This window comes from Dipodomys merriami, unplaced genomic scaffold (assembly GCF_024711535.1).
Source record: "Dipodomys merriami isolate MVZ:Mamm:240054 unplaced genomic scaffold, mDipMer1.0.p SCAF_15, whole genome shotgun sequence".
In the NCBI taxonomy this organism is placed as follows: domain Eukaryota; kingdom Metazoa; phylum Chordata; class Mammalia; order Rodentia; family Heteromyidae; genus Dipodomys; species Dipodomys merriami.
Window position 1 is genome coordinate 15,527,432 of NW_027202826.1, and position 14,713 is coordinate 15,542,144.

Below are 14,713 nucleotides of genomic sequence, written 5' to 3' on the forward strand. Positions count from 1 at the left end.
CAACTATTAATGAATTATTGGGCTGGGTGCTGTAATCCTAGCTACTCAGGAGGCTGAGATCTGAGGATTGCAGTTCAAAGCCAGCCTGGGCAGTAAAGCCCGTGAAACTCTTACCTCTTACCAGAAAACTGGAAGTGGCTCTGTGGCTCAAGAGGTAGAGCACTTGCCTTGAGCTGAAGAGCCGAGGAACAGCTCTGGACAGCCAGGTCCAGAGTTCAAGCCCCATGACCAACAAAAAATTTTTTTAAAAAATAAAAGATTATTATTTATAAGTGATAATACATTACTATTGATGTATTATCATTAATGATATATATTGTTATATATGATTATGATATATAAGATGCTATATTGTAATATATCCTTAATATATCAAATTAATATAGCAATAATATAGCAATTAATGGTAATATAGTGGTAAATAATATTTATTAGTTTGCTATTATTTGTACTGGGTTTCTAAATACATTGTATGATCTACTTCTCATTTGAACTGAATTCTGAGGCATTACATAATTTTCTTAAGTCACCTGTCATGTTGAGTGTATAGTTAAGATTTAAGCCTAGGTCTTTTGAAGCCAAATCTTGATTTGTCTTTCATGGTGTCACTTGTTTGTGGCTTGGGCATACTCCTATTATTTTGAGTTACCATTTATTTTTAGTTTCAATTGATTTGAGGCTATATGAAGGAATTCATTGACATTAGCAATTGTTAGATTTGTGCTAAAACTGTTTGTTTCCAAAATTCCTTCAAATATTTTAAACATAAACCCTTATAAGACATTTGAAGGATAGAAGTGCAGTGTTTTGAAGTGTTGGGAGAAGAAATATTTTGTAAATTAACTTCGTCAAAGCTTGAAGGGACATGGGCAGAATGACTAGGATCAGGTCATCTGGCTGTCACATTGACGTGTCTGCTACTGTTGTATTTCCTCGAATATTTGAAGCATGTTGATTGACTCAGTCTTCCTTACATTGGAAGCCCTTCATAGAACATTTCTTCTGTTTTTGGTCAGTCATGAGGCTTGAACAAACCGCTTGGACGCTGTCCCTGAGCTTTTGTGTTCAAGGCTAGCACTCTACTAATTTGAGCCACAGAAATGCTTCCACTTTTGGGGTGTTGAATTGGAGATAGGAGTCTCATTGGCTTCTCTGCCTGGGTTAGCTTCAAATTGTGATTCTCAGATCTCAGCCTTCTGAATAGCTAGGATTACTGGCATGAGCCACCAGCGCCTAGCTTTCCCTCCAACTTTATACTGACATAAAACATTTCCCTTCAATTTAAAAATACTTAAATTTCCATCTGAAAGTTGACTCTTTTCAGGAGAGGTTATTTTATGTAAGTATTTCTCTACTACTTAAAATAGCAAGGCAGAGTAGAGAATGCTTTATACTGTGACTTAAATGACTACAGAAAATACAGGAGAACTTTTGAGATGAACTTAATTCCTGAATCCCATGCTCATGTGGTAGAAATAGTCAGGTGTTGAGTTTATGAAATTGACTTTGACATGTGGGAATCTAGCAACACCAATCAGTCTTAATATTAAAGTTGATAGGCAGTGTTTTCTATGTTTATAATGAATTATTATTTACTCTGAATACTCAGAATTGAAGCGTGCACTATAATGTGTACATAAACTATGAAGTTTATACTTTATTCTCTATAAGGGAATGCAAATGCATTTGCATTTTAATAATCTTACTCTTATTAATTAGAGAAATATACTTGCAAGTTTTCTCTCTTTGGGTATTATCACCCAAGTCCCTTCACTATTTCAAATCAGGTGGACCTTTCTAGGCAACAATTATATCACTGATAATGCAACATGATGTAGTTCCCGCTTATTAGTTCTCAAGTTCCAAACCTTGCTTTGGAGTGAGGGTGGTGTTAAGGAGAGTAGGCAAGGGTATGAGAATTGAGAGAAAGTAATTTTTCCTGGTCCTCTGTACTTGTGCTTTCTGTTTCTGTTTTTGTTTTTAGCCCTTCAGTTAGGGGAAAATACTCAAATAGTTTTTCTCAATGTTTTTAGCTTAATTTATGTGATTACCCTTACACTGAATAGCTATACTTTTATAATATGAATCTGGAAGTTTTTTTTTCCTTTTCTGATTTTAAAAGTGACTTTCAAAGTTCTCTATTTCTGCTTGTTAAATGACTTCATTCTTTGCCTTTTGTAAGGAACGTAACAATTTATACACCCACTAAGATGAATTCTATATAGATTTTATTATGGATTATTTTTAGTAGGTAGATCTTGCTTTTCAATAACTTGAAACTTTAATCAGTACTAATGAATAAAGTAGTTTTTGTGTTGAAAGGGTGGAAACTAGTAAAAGTGCTATCCAAGCTTATCAAATCATAACCATGTTAGCAGAATTTTAACTAACATTTATATGTGTTTGTCTATATTTATATGATTATTTTGAAGCATGTTTTTTTGTGTATTGTCCTCACTTAAATTCTTTGCTTTGAAATTTGCTGTTTCAATTTTTTTCTTTCTTTTCTCCCTAATCTCTGTTTTCCATCATCCTGGACATATTCATATCTCTTCTATCACGTCTTCATTGTGTGTATTTTCCGTCTACAGTAACCCTGGTACCGTGTAAGTACTTACCTCCTGGTTCATTTTGTGATTTTCATGATTGTCCCTTTGTAACTTTTCATCTTGCTTTCCATTTACTGTCATCAACAAATTCTTGTTACTGTCATCTCATTCCCCCCAGAATTTAAGGAGCATATGAAACATATTTTTCATGCTGAAGAACTTCTTATAAATACATATGCATTTGGTACACCAACACCTAGGCAGTGGAAAAACTTAAGAGGCTAATTTAGGGGATAAATATTATGTGTTCTCAAGTAAGAGATATAATTTGGACCTCCCTTCTTTAATACTTTTTTAAAATTTAAATTGTTATTTTAAAGGTGATATACAGAAGGGGGTTACAGTTATATAAGGGTATTTTTTAACTTTGAAGGCACTTGCTAATTTTGAATGTCAGTATTTTGTAGTGAATTACATCTGCTATTTTGTGCACAGATATTATCGGTTCTGTTCCTTTACATATGCAGATGACACATAATCTTGGCTAATGCACTGCATTTACTTTTCTAGTCATCATTAAAGAATATATGATGAGGATCATTATTGTGTGTTAGGAGCTGTGGGAAGTACTTTACATACATTATCTGTTTTATTTATTCCACAGGGCCATCTTTAGGATGCAATTTCCATTTCTCAAATGGAAAAACAGAGAGTGAAGTGATTTGCATAAAGCACATTGAATGGAGGATGTAGTGCTCAAAAATTCATCTGTCTGACTCTAAGGCTGTTATTAACTGCAAACCTATTGTATTGTTCATTGGGGAGAAACTCCATTGTACTGGAGTTTTCATGACAGTCATATGACATGTTAATACACCATGATTTTCTAGCAGTGAATTAAAACTTGTAGGTCCTGCCATCCACATCTGCCCACATTTAGAACACTTTCTTTACTCAGAGCTTCTGCCAATAGTCTACTAATTAAGACATTCTTTTTTCTCTTCTGGACTTCAATTTATAGATTGTAGCAGTTTTTTTTTTTTTGTCTTATTTAGATGGGAGAGAAGTGGAGAATATTTATTATGTCCTTAAAATGTTGAAGTAATATAACTTGTAAATCCCTTAATATATTCTTTGTTCACAGAAAGAAGTGAATGTTAGCAAACTCAGAATTCTTGAACTCTGTAGTTTACATGTCTCTTTGACATGTATTATTATACTTAATCCTCAGAATCATGCTTCTTTCATTTTTTTTGGCAATACTGAGGTATAAGCTCAGCCTCATCCTTACTAGACAGCCCTGTATGTGTTGGGTATTTTTTAGGATGGGATCTCACTTTATATCCAGGCTAGCCTTAGTTCGATCCTCAGATCTGTGCCTCTGCATGTTGTTTGAATAACAAGTGAGTATCACTGCGCCCAACCATCAGTTGAGATCAGAGTCTTGGAAGTTTTTGTCTGCCCTCTCCATCATTTCCTCCCTCACCTCAGCTCCCCAGGCTGACCTAGACCCACCATCCCCCAATTTATTTTTGCTTTCCAAGAAGCTAGGATTGTAGGATTGTCACCACATGTTATGTAGAAGGATTTATTTTAGTATAACAGGATAAAGTAGGGAGAAATTGAAAAGAGAGACAAGCATCTTACTCCCCAGAGAGGAAATGAGAGTTAAAGCTCTATTTATGATACTCTTGATTTTTTAAGATAAAGATCTCAGGTTTCAAATATCCCATATATCTTTATTGATATTGCACAATAGATTTTTATTTTTTAAGGTAAATGATGGTTGGGCCCATGACTGAGAAAACCATAGCTAACAGTTCTGACCCTTTTTAGAATTACTTTTGGAATTTCTGGTTTAAACTATAATAAAGCATTCTTGATTCCTGGGCCTGAGATGATCTAATTCTGTTTAAAATCAAACTTTCCTAGCATCATACTGATACTTAACTGTGGTTGGATTGTAGTTCATAATTTGGTTTTTATGACACAGGAAGACTGATGAAAGACTGATACAGGTTATTTCAAATTGTTTGATTTTTTAATATTGTAGACTTTACATTTCCAAGTTTCCTTTTATTCCTTATTCTTTTCTTTTCCTTTTCTTCATGTTGGAAATTTTTCTTCTGCTGCCTTCTTCTGTCAATTTAAAGGAAAATCCCACCTAAACGGTAATCTCTGTTGAATATATTTTTCTCCTACTAGTTCATATTAACATTATAGGTGAATTTATTTTACTAATTAAAAAAAAGCCTAGTCTATGTTAGAAAAGTAGTATTTAAAAAACTGAAGCCAAGTATATTTGCACAAGCCAACTATTTACATAAAAGGAATATTGAAGATTAAATGTACAAATTATAAATAATTCACCACGGGGTATTTTATTCATATAATTAATTTAAATGTTTGCATTGTTGTTTTTTCTTTTCATCCCTAGCCCACCAAGAAAGCACATTGTGGAGCGCAATACAGAGTTTTACCACATACCCACTCACAGTGACGCCAGCAAGAAGAGACTGATTGAGGACACTGAAGACTGGCGCCCAAGGACTGGAACAACTCAATCTCGCTCCTTCCGAATCCTCGCCCAGATCACCGGGACTGAACATCGTAAGGGAACTAACTTCTAGGGATTTTTTTTTTCCAGTATGAATTTGGGATTGTTCCTTGTTTTCTGTCCACATAGCTATGGATCTTAAAGAATCAATATTCTTTACCCCAGAGAGTGACCTTTAGACATGTTGGCAGTTATTAAAAAGCAATCCTGAGACATGCCGTTCACTTTTAAGTTAAGCTGTACATAATATGGGTACTGTAAGTAAGATGCCCAGTCCAGGAGCCTTATATTGAGCAGAAGAGAGGAGGAGGGGAAGGGAGAACTATTGATTCTAGTATTTAGTGATAACCTGGTAATTTTTTTTAATTGTCTCTGAAACTTGGACAGTTGACATTGACTAATAACAGTAATTAGTGACTTTAGGGTTAAAGTAAACTAATATTGGATATTATTATATTTCAGTGAAAGAATCGGAAACTGATAATGCAAAGAAGGCAAAGTAAGTTCTTTGTTTTTAAAATTGAATGCTTCTTTCATGAATGGGCTGATTTGGTTTTTACAGATTTTGAAGTGCAATGGTATGCCATCCTGTCTTTGCAAATAGAAGCTAAGCATTTCAGTGTGGTGCCTTTCTTGTGACTTAATTGTACAACTTACAGATTTTCAAGATAGTGATATTGTCTGTATTTATGGCTAAGGTATATTCTCTTTGGTATTGAAATAGACGTGGTCACAGAAGTGGATTTGGGATGCTTTGCTAACCATTTATCTCTAGGAATGAGTCCATGTGTTCTCTCACATTTACTTTATAGCATAAAAATATATGTTTCCAAGAGGCTTCTGTAGACTTAACTTCTGCATTTCTAAAAACGTTCTACTCTTTAAACTCTTCATTATTTAACCAAAAAACTATGAGAAATGAGCTTTATTTATGAAGCATGTGTTCTGCATGTTGGAATTAGTATAGAACCTGTTTTCTTTCTCTTTCTTATGACTCTTCTATCACTCTTGTTTTTATTTCCACAGGGAAAAGATACCCCTTCACGTCTTTAGTCCCAAATACACAAAATTACGTGACTGGCACCATGAAGTTTCAGCACGTGCTCTTAACGTACAGTGATTCATGAGCCTAGCAACCCCAAGCAGCCAGCACATACCTTTTCATTCACCTTTTGTTTTTCAACTTCATAGCAAAATCTGTATTACATTTGACCTCTGAAAAAAGTAGAACTTTACTATACTTTTCTAACAAATTCCTATTGTGAAAACCAGAAAGAAAACATATTGTGCCAATTGGTAGTTCACAAATGTTAAAGCAAAAAAAAAAAAAAGGGACTAGATTTAATTCAGTGTGTTTATATCTGTTTTCATTGTTATTATGATCATAATCTTGGACAAGAAATTATTTTCCTAAGTGTATTTGGCTGGTAGATTGAAGCAGAGACAGGAGAGCAAGTAATGTCTTTATTTAATTTTGAAAATACTTCCTTTATGTTATTACATTTCCCAAGATTATTTTAAGGTCATTATTATGGAATACCCAAAGTTCATTGTAAATTAAGTAAGCAAATGTGAGGAGACAAGATTAAAGAGAAGACTTCGTTAGAGTTCATTTTTTGTAGATTTAGGTATCCTGGAAAGCAAGGACTGTTCAGAATGGCTATATGAAGAGGTAGAGGGCAAGATTTTGCTCCTAAACAAAGCAAAGAAGAGAATTCTCTCCTTTTTGCAGTACAGTGTTCTTTTGGTTTGGTTAGATTTAAAATCCTAGTTTCTACCAAAGGAAATATATCTCAGCTGGGATCTTACAGGATAACAGATTTCTAGGTGTCTACTAGGAAGAGATGTATAGAAAAGTAGATTTGCTTTATTTGCAATTAAAAGAAAATAACACAAAATAAAATGCAGTTTAAATGATTTTACTTAGTATTATATCTGCTGTGTATTGCTGCTAATCAATCCTAGGAAGTTTTGTTTTGAGCAATACATTGAAGCCACGTACCTGACCAGAAATATTTTGTGCCTTGTAACGTAATGTATTATATATTAGATCTGCATTAATTGCATTTTGATGTTTGGAAAAGTATTGTAATAAAGTTGCCTTTAACTTAGCTTTGTATTTGTCCTCTTTCCTTGAGGCTAGTAACTGTGCCATTGAGGATTTGTTATGGTATCACTTAAGTAAATTAAGTAATTGTCTTGATATTTCGTTTGAAAATAATTTTTAGGTTTGAAGCTGCTGAAACTTCATAAAACATATAAACCATGGCAAAGGTCCATATTTATTTTTTTCCTCCTGAAGTGTGACCTTACATTATGTAACATGGTTTGTAATAAAATGGCATATAAGATAGTTAGACTGTGATACAAAAAAGAATTATTCTTTGTATGAAAATGATCACTAAAGATTCTTTATACATACATTCAATGTTACATTCTTATTTTTCTTTTTTCTCCCTTCCTCCCTCCTTCCCTCCCTCCTTCTTTCCTTCCTTCCTTCCTTCCTTCCTTCCTTCCTTCCTTCCTTCCTTCCTTCCTTCCTTCCTTCCTTCCTTCTTTTTTTTGGCAGTTGTGGGCCTGGGAGCTGTCCCTCAGCTCTTCAGCTCAAGGCTAGTGCTCTACCACTTGAGCCACAGCTCTACTTCTGGTTTTCTGAATGGTTTATTGGAAATAAGAGTCTCACAGACTTTCTTGCCAGGGCTGGCTTTGAACTGCAATCCTCAGATCTCAGCCTCCTGAGTAGCTAGGATTACAGATGTGAGCCACTGGTGCCCAGCACATATTCTTATTTTTCTATAGTTTAATGTCACTGTAGAGTAGGACAGATGCTTGATACCTTGAGAAACTTAAATTTTAGTTAGTCATTTGTTACTATTTAAAATTTAGCCCCTAAATGTTTGTGTCTAGGATATTGTTATGCTCTTTTCCTCTAAATGTCATGATATATAAGATATCTTTCTTTTATTACACTAATTCTTCAGATACTAAGAGGTCTTGCCTGCTGTGCTTTTAGGATCCTAACATCAATCCCAGTTATTATTATGATCTGTCCTCTGGAAGAATATCGACTTTCCTAGCCCACGCTTTCCTGTACCTAATAATTCATTCTTGATCTCAAAAGATAGTGTTAGAAAGATTGAATTAAAGTCACATAAAAATGATGTGCTTGGGTAGATGTGATATTTTCCACCAAGAACCAAGTTTCTAAAAGAACTAGTGAGCTGATAGAACTGCTAGAAAGAATTTTAGGTAAATTTAAGAATTCTTCCCTAAAACAGACAAAAGAATTTTCTTATTTGAAATAGGTACAAATGAAAATAAGAATTTAGTACCTTGTCCAGTAAGTATTTTAATGTGTCACTGAAGCCGTCCATATGTGAGCATAGGGAAGAGATGTTCAGCCAGGATCACAAAGGACATTTCCATCTGACCAAGTCATTAGTTGAATTCCTGAGCTTTGTGAATCTTCTGGGACATTTTATATTTCCAGCTTAGAAGCTAGCCAAAACTTATACAAGTTTCTGCAAAAATATTATTTTAAGTCTGGTGACCTAATTTATGACTTGTTTTTGTTTGTCTTACACAATCTTTCTCTATCAGAGGTTTGTTTTGAATATGAAATTGGGAAGTAACTCTGAAGAATTTTCAACATTGTTTTAATGATGTTTTACCAGCGAGAAGATGGACTGTGTCTTGGACAGAGTGGAATATATTTTTGCTCCCTTGAAAAATACATTGTAGGAGCAAAGCATACTCATTTCATTTGTTTATCATTACCCTAAGGAAAGCTCTGTACAGAAACATCTTAGCGCTGCTTATGAAGAGCTGTGATGTTAAGATGCAGAATAACTCTCCCTGCTGTTACTCAAGGTTATTAAAAAACACAGAATATTTTGGCTTTTCCCCATATAATTTTACAATTATTGTTTCTGATGTCTGTTTACAAATCACATGAGTCATAAATATTCATTCATTGTCTGGTTTCATTCTTTCAACTGAGTAATTAACCAAGGATTGATGTGCCAGGCATGCATCTATGTCTATACTGCAGTAAGGACATAGATAAACAAGGTGATTTGAGGTAATTTTTTTTGCCAAGATTATAAAATAGATTAAGTTGAGAAAAATAAAAAAAACTGGCTTAGGCAAGGAAGGATTGCTTTAGATTATATATGGACCCCTGAGGAGATGACCTTAATGCCAGTAATTGAGAGAGGAGAAAAAGTTGGCCAACCAGGTGATGATCTAAAAACAGAGCTTAAGGCAGGGGAAAAGCAGGTGTGGTAACAAGTATGGCATGTACCCCAAGCTGGAAGGATAGTGGGGCTGAAATGTGGAGAATGAGAACATTCCAGGCATTAAAAATAATTCTCGGGCTGGGAAGGTGACTCAGTGGTAGAGCGCTTGCCTTGCATGCATGAGGCCCTGGGTTCGATTCCTCAGCACCACATAAGCAAAAAGAAAAAAGCCAAAGTGGCGCTGTAGTTCACTAGCCTTGAGCTGAAGAGCTGAGGGACAGCACCCAGGCCCAGAGTTCAGGCCCCATGACCGGACCCCCCCAAAAAAAATCTCAACCCTGGAGGTGAGCAACTTAGATCCCCAATCAAATCACATTCAGTTAAAATTAGAAAATGAAGAACCAAGGGCTGGGGACGTTATCTGAAGTGATTGAGGACTCTTCTAGTATATATGCAAGGCTCTGGGTTCAGTCCCCACTACTGCTCCCCCACAGAAGGAAAAGGACGAGGAAGGGAAGATCCGGTGTCCGTTTTCAGCTTGCTCAATAAAGTGCATACCTTCCAGGTGCTGGTGGCTCATGTCTGTAACACTAGGTACCCAAGAGGTTGAGATCTGAGGATCATAGTTTGAAGCCAAAGTCCATGAGACTCTTATCTCTAATAAGCTACTCAGAAAAAAAAACAAAAACAAAAAACTAGAAGTAGTGCTGTGGCTCAAGGCTAGCTGTGCACTAGCTTTGAGCAAAAGCTCTGAGAGCGCTCAGGCACTGAGTTCAAGCCCCAGGACAGGCAAAGTATATACTTGTTTAGTATACATCAAGGCTGGCTATCAATGCAATGTTTTTTTCTGCTGAGAGTCAGTGAAGTCCTGGAGAAGGGAGGCAGAGATGCATTGTGTATGTGTAAGAAATAGGGAACAGAAACAGAGTACCCATATAAAAACACAAACTGGATCCTGATAATTTGACCTATGAAGTACTATGCATAATTTAATGATAAACTTAATAGTTTAGTTCTGTCTATAAAAAAGTTGGCTAAAATTGGAGATGTTATATCTATTTCTAGTCAAACAAAATTTCTTTTTTTTTTTATTGTGAAAATACCGTATAGAGGGGTTACAATTACATGAGCAAGGTAATGAGTACATTTCTTATCAAGCACTGTTGCCTCCTCCTTGTTTCCCCTTCCCATCCCTTAGCAAGTTTTTCTTTGATCACTGTCTCCAAAATAAACACCAGCAGAGAGTGCTCCCTGTGGGTCTGTACCCACACACTGCTTTGGTGTAGGACTTGGTACCAGTCCTGCTGTTAGTGTGGGTGCAGACAGTCTTTATAGGTCAAGCCCTGTACTGGCACCTCAAATGCCCACAGGCAATGCATGTACTGACTGGTGGTGGGTGGAGGGAAGTGGAGGAAGAATGCTTGGCCATTTCAGCCCAGCCCTTGTAGCCCTTGTAGCTCCAAGGCCGCTGTGGGATCCGCTGAAGCTGTCCTAAATCCTGAATGGCCACTCAACATCTGTTCACTTCTGCTACTCTCCCCTGGCCCCTTGTTACAGCTCTTGGTCCGAGTGGTATTTCTTAAGGAACACTTCCATGCTACACTCTGTCCTGAAGTCTAATTTCTGGAGAATCTAATCTGCCACAGAATCAGATTATTTTAGATCCCAATTTGGATCCCCGGTTCTCTTCAGCATGGTCCTTTAATTAACCTTGTCATTTTTTCTTAGTCATTTTTAATCTCTTCTTTAATTTTTTTCTAATTTTCTTTCTTTCTTTATTTTTTGTGTATGTGGTATTAAGGAATCGAACCCAGGACTTCATGCATGCTAAGCAAGCATTCTACCACCAAGCCACATTCCCAGCCCCTATATCTCTTTTTAAGACTTTAAAAATATCAGTTAAAAAGTTTATGGAAATCAGAAGGAAGATGCATTCACATTTTTTCCTCCATAAAAAAATGTTTATTTGTGGATTGCATTAGAAACCACCTTGTAATAATGAATAATTTGGAAATTAAATATAATTGGAGCTTTATCAATGAGACAAAAACCTTCAAAATGAAAATTAAGATTAACAGTAAAATCCAGTGAACACTTAAAATAGGAAAGCAGTACCAAACATATTCTTAGAATTTGCACATTGAAAATTTCCATATGTACCCTTCTGGAATCATGGATTGCCCTTTTATCAACCCCTTCATAAATTTTATTTGAACCTATCTCTTTTCTGTACATTGTTAAGAATTTATGGCAGTTTGCTTTTACAAGGACAACCATTTACTTCTTACAGTGTACCCTCACCCTCTCCATCTGCACCCCACACGGGAATAACCTCATTTCTGAACTGACATAGTTCATGCTTTTTTTTTTAACCCCCTCTGGGCACCTCCTTTTCTAATTAGTACTATCGATGTTTGTCTACATATCTCAACTTTCCAACTATAAGCACTTTTAAGATAAGAGTCTTTGTAGTAAATAATATAAATGGAAATGTTTGAACACAGGACCTCACACTTGTTAGATAGGTATCCTGCCACTTGAGCCCCAGCCCAAGGATGTTATTTGTTTATTTTTTGTTTGTTTGTTTACTGCCAGTCCTGGGGCTTGAACCTGGCCTGCGCGCTGTCCCCCGAGCTTCTTTGGCCTAAGACTAGTGCTCTATCATTTGAGCCACAGAGCCACTTCTGTTTTTTTGTGAGTAGTTTTTGGGGATAAGAGTCTCACAGACTTGCTTGCCTGGGCTGGCTTTAAACCTCCATCTTCAGATCTCAGCCTCCTGAGGAGCTAGGATTACAGGCCGGGCTAGATGATTTTCTTAATCTCACTGTTTCTATATATTGCTTCTACTTTATTATTAATACGAATCTGTCATTGTAATGTTTATAAGCAAACAGCATTTTCATATAAAAATCTCTAAAATTATTATGGTCAAGGCATCATTTAACAATCTTTTATCTCCCTGGTTAAGGAACAATATATTCTGATTTATGTAGTTATTTATTTTACAGATTATGGTTGAGAATTATATTGTATGATATGACCTCCCAATTTTCAAAACAATTAGAATACTTAAGGGAGGAATGATTGTTTCTTCTTTTAGTAGAAAACCATTTTAGACTTGTGTCACCAATTACACTGCATTAAACAAACCTTTATAGAGAAAAAGCCAAATCCTTTTAAAGGCTAAAGAACTCCCTATGTTTGTATTCATGTCTAAATAATCATTTAGATATGTCTGATCTCCTTAGTACTAAAATAATTTTCATGTGCTTTCCAGCTGGCTGCCCTGAAAATGTGATTTGACACTGAAGAATGAATCCCTAAGTTACTTCTTGAACAGAAATAATATCCTTGTTATATATAACAGTTGACAGTACCTATAATCCTAAACTACTGTTTTCTAAGATATGTAAAGGCAGTGAAATCATTCCCTAATGTGACATTCACACATATTTTTGTGAAGTAAGAATTAACACTCACAGTTTCCAAAAGATAATACCATCACTTCCATAGTAGTATCATTTTAAAAGATAACTTAAAAATTAACCAGGTAGAAATTTTTAGCTAATACCATGATACACATTATAAATGTCTGCCAATCTAAGAAAGATCACCTATTTAAAGTGGGTATAAAATCTGGTACATTTTCTTAGTTGTAAAATATGGAATATTTGTACTTGATCCACTTTAATTTACTTCTTTACATTTATGCGAACATGGGGTTGGAGACTGCAGTGTAAATCTCGCCATCTACTGAACATAAGTAGTTACTGCACTTCAGTGAGGGTAGAACATTAAGAACCTGTAGATGTTCACACACAAATTGTTGAGCTGTCTAATTTTGAAAACAATTATTTTTCCCAAAGTAAACTTTCTATCCAGGTCAGTATTTGTAATATCAAAATTCAATCCTAACAGTCCAATATATGTACTAAGTACTTTAGAAGAAGATTTTATCACGTCACCACTGGGGCTGGTGTGGGTTAATTCTTTTCATTTTATACAACAGAGTTATTTTGCTGAATTAAATCAGGAAATGAAAGGAGTTTGCTGTAATACTCAATATTAAGGATGACTTCTGAAGTTTAATGTGGTTAACTTCAGATACACTATTTGAAAGATCACAACTTGGCAACATTTAGTTATGAGCATTGATAGGAGAGCATTTGCCATGGTGAAGTGTTCATTTTCTGTATTTTGATGCCGTTTGATTTTACATTTTTCTGTCACATCAAAGATTTCCATCTGCCTTACATCATGTTTACACGAAGATTTATGATAGTGTGATTTTTATCAAAGAAATTGAGCAGATATATTTTTGATAAATAACATGCTAGGTAATCATCTTTCAAAAGATGTTCATATATATACATATACACACATACACACATATATAAATTTTAGAATATCTACTGGAAACTATATGGCTTATACCCAAAATATGTGCAACATGACCTTTTCCAAAAAATGTTTCCTGACCCACCCATATCCTGGAATCCAAGATAACAGTGACTATTCAGATTCCCAAGACAATTGATTAGAGCTAATCTCCTATTTGAGTAATATTTCTGTATTGTTGGAGATGGAACTCGAGGTTGCATGCATGCTAGGCAAGCAAGCATGCATGCTGAGCACTCTACCACAATCCTAGATTCAGTTTTTTCTTTCATGTAAGCCTAGTTACACACATTTGTACATTAAACTTTTAATAATAATTTCACCTGCTTTTAGAATCAGTCTCAATTTTCCATGTTTTGGATCTTTCTGTTTTAGTATTAACTATGTCCAACTTACTTATTTACTCCTGAAGAGTTTGAATTTATTTCTTTGAACAGAGAATATGTGAAAGCTAGGCTAACTCCTGTGGAAGTTTTGATTTAATAGGATATATTTAGTAGTCTTTTTATGTTCTTAGTGGATTATGGCACTTGAATTCAGGTCTTGGGCTTTTTCACTCAAAGGTAGTGCTCTACCACTTTGAGCCAGAGCACCACTTCCAGTTTTCTGGTCATTAATTGGCAATAAGAGACTTATGGACTTTCCTGCCCCTGCTGGTTTTGAACCATGGTGCTCAGATCTCAGCTTCTTGACTAGCTAGGAGATAAGGTATGAACCACCAGCACCTGGCTTTATTTAGTCCTTTAATCTACTTTATTCATAAAAAGGAAGAAAATTGAAACTTGAGTTTCTGAAATACTTTAATAGCTCTAGGTAGGTGTATATCATGACTTATACAATGGAGATATTTGATGTTTTCAAGTAGAGCAGCAGCACTTTTAAACAAACTTGCTTATATCAAAGTTATCTATAGATTCTAACAAAAAAGGAATCAAATATTTCTTGCTGAATCTTTTTATGGGATGTTGTAG

At 35.3% G+C, this 14,713-nt stretch overlaps 1 protein-coding gene across 5 annotated transcripts in view; it reads left to right on the top strand.

The window, feature by feature from the left end:
- Positions 1 to 14,713, top strand: part of Pdlim5 (PDZ and LIM domain 5) — a 160,401-nt gene that overhangs the window by 99,295 nt on the left and 46,393 nt on the right. For 3 of the 5 annotated variants that reach the window (XM_070022291.1, XM_070022293.1, XM_070022295.1), the window contains exons 6-9: positions 2,592 to 2,606; positions 4,703 to 4,720; positions 4,987 to 5,159; positions 5,569 to 5,605. In XM_070022291.1, the coding sequence (XP_069878392.1) occupies positions 2,592 to 2,606; positions 4,703 to 4,720; positions 4,987 to 5,159; positions 5,569 to 5,605 (243 nt within the window). The remainder of the gene's footprint in view (positions 1 to 2,591; positions 2,607 to 4,702; positions 4,721 to 4,986; positions 5,160 to 5,568; positions 5,606 to 14,713) is intronic. The other 2 variants (XM_070022292.1, XM_070022294.1) reach the window with 1 other exon arrangement.